A 7,457-nucleotide genomic window follows, 5' to 3' on the forward strand; every position below is an offset into this window, starting at 1 on the left:
ATGTGGTACAAAATTATGCTCAAGTAAAGCAAAACATTCACAAAATTGAATAGGTTAACATGCAATTTTTTTTGTCAATTAACAAAGTCGAGAAACCCCTCAAAATTATCAGAATCTTTTTTATGGTGTAGCTCACAATTATTATTATATGAGAAGTATTATTCGAAATTGGTTCATAACCAAATTTCCTTCAAATATACATATATGATACTGAATATAAATATTTAATAGATGGAGTGTTCGTGGGGTATGTTTTTGCACGTGCATTATTTTTTTATTAAGTTTCTTTTTTTTTGAAAAAAATTTCATTTTGTGATATAAATAAAAACGTAGATATAATGCATTTTTCTATATATTTTTTTATTTGTAACTTAATTATTTAAATTATTCTGTATGTTATACGGGCTAATAATAATAAAAAGAAGATAATGTTAAACCAAGGGAATATCCATCCGAATCGAAACAAAAAACTAATAAAAAAATTCAAATTTCTTCGGTAAACTCTGCGTGTAGAAGGGGTTGATCCATCCGCACTCATAATAAATATCTGTTTTGATTACTAATCGAAACAGCTTACACTTACAGTCAACACCCCACGATCGGAAGTAACTTAAGTGTGTGGATTCCGATCAAATCAGCATGAATTCATCAAGTAAGCATCTTTCATTTATCCAATCTCATTTTGTACTTGTATTTGTAGTTGTATTCATTCATTCAATTTTAAAATGCTCAAAGTTTTAGATATTTATAACAGTCAGTAATTAGAAACTATTTATCAAAATGAGAACAAAACTGTTCAGACCTAAACCTTTCACTTCAGGTTGCATGATTCTTGTTACATTTCTTCTGCTACTATTATTTATCGGCTCTTCTGCAAGGACACTCTATCCCCTTCCAAGTCACACTCAAATTGCCAAAAAGCCCCTGCAGACGTTCCGACCGTTCAACGTTGCGCACCGCGGTTCAAATGGAGAACTCCCTGAGGAAACTGCTCCTGCTTACCTGGTACATCTGTTTTAACTTGACATGTTCAATTAATTAGGGATGTGCATGACATGGAAACACTAAAAAAACTGAAATGAAACCCAAACCAAAACCCGTGGTTTGGATTTATGCTTCGTACAAACCGAATCAAATTTATGAATATTCATTTTTTATTATGAATTTTAAGTTATTTGTAAAATGTTAATATATAGTGTTACCCAAATATTTTAGCCCGAATTAACAAATAATTAAAAAAGATCTTCCGCCAAGTTCATTGCTTGGGCAAAAAACTTTTCGCTGCCCAAAAATTTCAAGCCCAAATGGTAAAATCCAAAACAGAACGGTTTTCAAAAACTCATAAACCGATTTTTCAGTTTTTGGTTATGTTTGATCCCACGACCAACTAATGAACATCCTAATCACTTTACTAAAAAAGGTAAGATAATTCTCTGTAAAAATATAGGTTTTGAAATCATATCTTGAACAATGATAATTTTATCAAAATTTTATAAGGGTCAACCCAAATGGATTGGTTTGACTTTTGAGTTTTGACCACATTAAAAGTTACCAGTTTTGACCCGTTAATAATTAACTGTAATATCTTTTTAAAGATTTGGGTATTTATTATTTACTACAGAGAGCAATCGAAGAAGGCACGGATTTCATAGAAACGGATATCCTAGTCAGCAAAGATGGTGTGCTTATGTGTCATCATGATTTCACACTTGATGACACAACTGATATTGCAGAACATAAACAATTTGCAGATCGAGTGCAGACGTATGAAGTTGAAGGAGAAAATAAAACTGGCCTGTTTATATGTATAGTTGGATTCCTTTATTTTTGAATATAAATATGATTTTATTATTGTTGTCAGATAAATCATTTGCTAAGTACTTGACTTGTTTGCAGTTGATTTTACTTTGAAAGAACTTAAAACTCTAAGGGCAAAGCAGAGGTTTTCTTTCCGTGATCAGCAATATAATGGTTAGTTTTCTATATGCTATGTAGAAGGACATTTCAGTCATTAAACTGATTATTTGATTATTCATTTTTTGATAAATAGATTCGTAGTCTGATTATTTCAGGGTCAAACAGTCAGTTTTGTACTAGTTAGAGATTTAGTCTGACATAAAATGACCTATTTACCCCTTCGAGACTGAGATTCTTATAATCTCTAACATCAGATTTCCACAATTCCACAAAATATTAAGAACGCTCATTTTCTCTATATCCTTACATTTCCACATCATCACCAACTTTTTACATATTTTTTCATTATCAATTTCTTTTTATACCAAATAAACTATCTACAAAAGTTTTTAATTAACTTGTTATAATAGGCAAATACTTTGTTAGAAAATTGATGTATATAAACTAAATTATTGAATAAAAGAAATAAAGCATTGTAAAAATGTCGTATAATTATTGTTTTTGAAAGAAAAACATTATAGATTTGTATTATTTTACCCAAATATTACGTTTAAAATGTTTTAAGCTGATCAATTAATTATTGTGTCTTCAAGTAACAGTAATTAGTTTCTTTATTATGCTTGAATAAATAGAGTCTGTTAAACATCAGTATTATAGTAGTTGGAGATCAAGGTTGACATAAAATAACCATTTTACCCCTTTGAGACAAACCGATATCTCATGCTGCTCGTTTCATAACATAATAACTTTCAACTAGTTTATCTAACAACATATGTGTCTTTCTAACATATGAACAGGAAAGTTTCCTATTATTACATTTGAAGAGTACATTCAAATTGCATTAAATGCGTCACGTGTCGTTGGGATATATCCAGAAATTAAAAATCCTATACTGATGAACCAGCATGTGAGTTATAGCTTATAACTTTTATTCTTAAGTTTTAAACTTCACATGTCACAAAATTACATCAAATTCATGAAATTAAACTTATATTATAGGTTAAATGGCCTAAAGGGAAAAAATTTGAAGATGTGTTTGTTGAAGTACTTAAGAAATACGGGTATAAAGGCTCGTATTTATCAAAGGACTGGCTAAAACAGCCATGCTTTATTCAGTCATTCGCTCCGTCATCACTTGTTATTATCCACAACCAAACAGATATACCAAAGATATTCTTAATTGATGATGTGGATGTTACAACTCAAGACACAAATCAGGTAGAATTCTCATTCACAAAGATATAATTTTTACTACCTTTTTAAAAGGGTGTGAATTTCTGACATGTTCGTGGTTTGGGTTGAACCCATGAACACGTTTAGTTAAATGGGTCTGTTTGTGTCAGCGTGACTGATTCATGGGTTAACATGTTAAACCGGTGTATTAATTTTTTTTTAAATATGTTTTAAGATCTTTGGGTAGGTTTTATGCTTAGATTTAGAAGTTTAAATGTAAATTGGCAAAGTAAATTTAGGATTTTATGTGGTGGGAGGGGGGGGGTGTAAATTGAGTTATTTTTGGCTTAGGCAGGAATAACTTTTTTCTGCTTAAACGGATGTGAAATCTTATCGGGTTCGTGTTCGTTCGATCTGCCAACCAGAAAACACGACACGTTAAGCACTCCTACTTTCATCCGTTAACTTATGTAATAATTAGAATCTGAAAACATTCAAACATATAATTATCTGATTATTACAACTTTACAAGTTATAAGCTGATTATTGAATCCCGATTAGTCAACCAAATTATCATTTATCAGTTTTAAAATGCAGATTAAAACACCACTTTAACATGATCATTTGATGCTTTAAATGGCTTTCAAGAATCTAATTTGTTTTTGTTTGTAGACGTACGCGGAAATCACTTCGGATCATTATTTTAATTACATTAAAGAATATGTTGTTGGGATTGGTCCGTGGAAAGATACCATTGTTCCCGTAAAAGATAACTACACTCAAACGCCCACTGATCTTGTGACCCGAGCACACGCCCATAATCTACAGGTACATTAGTCACAGTTTGACTCTTGAGGTCAAACAGTCACTTTCAGAAATTCAAATTTATGTCGATTCTTATTTATTCTTTATAAAAAAAATCCCATAACATTATCATGTTGGAAATTTCATTGTCATCATAAAGAATAAAGATTTGGAATAATAAAAAAAAATTGAAATTTTCATTGGTTGACCATGAAAAGTTAAAATCTGCCTCTTCACAAATTTCAAATTTTATTTTTTAAGACTAATCTTTTCCCATATGCAATCGACCTTGTATAAAACAGAGTTGACTTTTTTTATCTGTTTGACTTTAGATGGTCAAACCTAATCTCTCCATATAAATTGTAAGTCAGAATTGCAAACCTCATTCTAACGGTCAACATTTTCTTAATATTTCATTAACATTTAATAAAAACAAAGCCGAATTCCTGTGTTTGACTTTAAAAAAAAGTCAAGATTAATATCCTTCTTTCGACTTTCAGGTGCACCCATACACATTTCGCAATGAAAACCAGTATTTACATTTCAACTTCTGTCAAGACCCTTACATCGAATATGATTACTGGATAAACACAATTGGAATTGACGGGCTTTTTACAGATTTCACGGGTAGCCTCCACCATTACCAAGAATGGACCTCAAGTTCTCCCGGTACAGCCGATGCAACCAAAGTATTGCAAAATATTTCTAAAATGATCAGAAAGTTTGAAATTTCTATCAGAAAGTAGATAGATTCTTCCAAACATAATTTATGTTTGCGTGTATTTTTAACTGTGACATTACTATTTTACCCTTGACATGTATGCACTTGTCTTGGATCGTTTTCACTAATAAGAGTGTACTTATCAAATGTATAAACACGTAACTGTGAAATCAATATTTTACCCTTGTCCGGTAATGCAACTTTCTTGATTATTTTCACTAATAAGAGTTTACATATCAAACGTTTAAACACGTAACTGTGAAATTACTATTTTACCCTTGACCCTTTATTCAACTTGTCTTGAATCATTTTCCACCAATAAGAGTTTACATGCAACCACTTAACTGTGAAATTACTATTTTACCCTTGACATGTTATGCAACTTGGCTTGGATCGTTTACACTAATAAGAGTTCACATATTAAATGTTTAACACGACACTGTGAAATTACCATCTTACCCTTTACCGGTTATGCAACTTGTATTGATCATTTTCACTAATAGGAGTTTACATATCAAACATAAACATGTAACTGTGAAATTACTATTTTACCCTTGACTGGTTATGCAACTTGTATTGATTATTTTCACTAATGGGGTTTACATATCAAACTTAAACATGCAACTGTGAAATTACTATTTTACCCTTGACCCTGTTGTAATACATTCTCTGCGTCCTTTAGTTTTGAAGTTTATAAGATACAAATTAAACTTTATATTTGATGTTTGTGAATTCTGTTTGTTTTTTCATATGATAATTGCCAAACATGTACTCATGTTTTGGATAACGGTCGAGCGGTTGACCAAGTACAAATATCGGGAGGAGGGAGGCTGGGGTGAGAAAGCATGTTTTGATGGGGGCCATAAATATCCGAAACACCGAAAACACGGTGGTGGTGTTGGTCATGTGTGGCGGCAATGGCTTCATCTTTGTCAATGGGAAGCCGGTCAAAAGTGGCGTTCATGAAAGTCGCTGCCATGATCACCACAGGGCCAGAGGCCATGAGCGGGCCAGCAATGGCACCACCTACGACTTGGCCTTGTGGACCCACTAAATATATGGCTAACCCAGTAACTCCTGGTGGAGCCGGTGGTGGCAGTACCGATCCCACCAATGATAAGATCTCGAATCGCCCATTAAGGGTTACTACCGGCCCGGATCCCTGACCGGCTGGTGATGGTGACGGTTGGCGCAGCATGACGTTGCTCACGAACCCGGTGGCACTTAGCACCCAAATCCCTTGTTGCTTCCTCCTTGCAAAAGTGGCCAAGCTTTCACTAATGTCACACCCGGGGCTAACCTCCATGGCGTGGGCCCGCAATGTGTTGGGACTGTCTCGAGTGATGATGATGGGTGGTTTGGGCTTGTTTTTGGAACCGGCAGGCCGGCCTCGGGGCCTTCTAACGGTTGCGTGTTCGCCAGTTTTTGATGTTATAGCGCTAAGGTCTCCACTACCAGCCATATTTGTTACTTGCGGTAAACTAAATCGACGTTTATGTAGGGAGATTTGTATGGATATATTAATGTTGAAAAATCAAAAGAATGACATATAATTAGGAGATAGTTAAGTAAAACCTACATTTGTAAATTTATATTTATATTCAGTTTTATGCATCTCAAATTCCTAATTCTTAACTACTATTGAAAATGAAAAAAAAAAAAACAAGAAAACTTGTCAAAACCAAACTATCACACAATACCGTCATTGCCAGGGCCTGATTCTGATTAATGGGCCAATTAAGCTTTAAAAGGATCTACAAATATTTTGGAATAAGCCGGATCGGTTTTAAAACCAGTTTGGATCAAGACAAAGAAAATTAAAAACCGGATCAGATTCTGTTTTAACTGATTTATTCTCAAACCGATTTCAAGCGGGCTGATCAGATCTGAATGAGGAGCTAGCCCTTTATTTTTAAGCCAATGAGTGAAAGTTACCGTCTACTCGAACTTGGCTTGAATGGTTTACAACTTTACATGAGCCAAATAGCTCAATCAGAATTATAACAAGTTTTTATCAAGTTAGTTACGAATGAAGTCACAAAGAAAAGAGATTCCACAGGGTCAGTTTTCGGTTTTGTAAGCTTCAGAGTAAAAGATAATTGAAAGAAGCGTCGGTTGGGCCGCAACAAGCTGATGGATAAAAAAGATAAGAAAAACAAGAGAGATTTTGTTTCTAGGGATTCAAAAGACTCAATTATCTGATGTAAAAGATTTTGACATTTCGAATATTTAAACGAATTCATCTTTAACTCGAATGTGCATGAGTATGTATGCAGTGAAGGGTAGGAAGTTCACTATTTTCTATCGGGGACGGCAAGAAACATAGCAAGATCGACCGACCGATTTCTGGTATGCATTGAGTTTATCAATTTTGTTTCTAATTTAACGTCCTGCTTGCGGTGCGCGCATATAACGTATATATGTGTGAACCCTCGGGTGGGCAAAAGTAAAATTGCACTAATTTTGACGTTATTTTACTAATCTCGTGAAAATAACGTTAAAAGTGGCGGAAGGTTAATCAGGCATCATGTGGTGGCGTTGATAACCGAAAGACAAGGGCACATGCACCGATCAGCCGGTGTCCCGATGATTGAGCGCTATGTGCCTTATGTCCAAGGCTTGATGCAAAACTACTATCGAGCCGGGGGTCTCACCGGAAGCAGCCTCTCTATCCCTATGGGATAGAGGTAAGGCTGTCTACATCTTACCCTCCTTAGACCCTACCATAGCATTGCTATTGGTGGGATATACTGAGTACGATGATGATGATGATGATGATGATGAATTTTGTTTCTAATTTAAAATTTTCTTGACCATGATGGTTTTCTTTTTGTTTCTTGTG

At 34.1% G+C, this 7,457-nt stretch overlaps 1 protein-coding gene and 1 pseudogene across 1 annotated transcript; one reads left to right on the top strand and one right to left on the bottom strand.

The window, feature by feature from the left end:
* Positions 1–639: 639 nt before the first annotated feature.
* On the top strand, positions 640–4,770 carry LOC143636443 (glycerophosphodiester phosphodiesterase GDPD6-like). Its single transcript, XM_077104032.1, has 8 exons — positions 640–652; positions 821–1,005; positions 1,622–1,805; positions 1,897–1,971; positions 2,715–2,824; positions 2,917–3,135; positions 3,763–3,918; positions 4,395–4,770. Exons 1-8 carry the CDS (start codon positions 640–642, stop codon positions 4,638–4,640), a joined length of 1,188 nt encoding a protein of 395 aa, XP_076960147.1. The 3' UTR covers positions 4,641–4,770.
* Positions 4,771–4,815: 45 nt separating this feature from the next.
* Positions 4,816–6,246, bottom strand: LOC143636442 (AT-hook motif nuclear-localized protein 16 pseudogene; annotated as a pseudogene).
* Positions 6,247–7,457: the final 1,211 nt, after the last annotated feature.

This window comes from Bidens hawaiensis, unplaced genomic scaffold (assembly GCF_021521415.1).
Source record: "Bidens hawaiensis isolate Kalapana, Puna unplaced genomic scaffold, B.hawaiensis_p1.1 tig00007954_1, whole genome shotgun sequence".
Classification (NCBI taxonomy): domain Eukaryota; kingdom Viridiplantae; phylum Streptophyta; class Magnoliopsida; order Asterales; family Asteraceae; genus Bidens; species Bidens hawaiensis.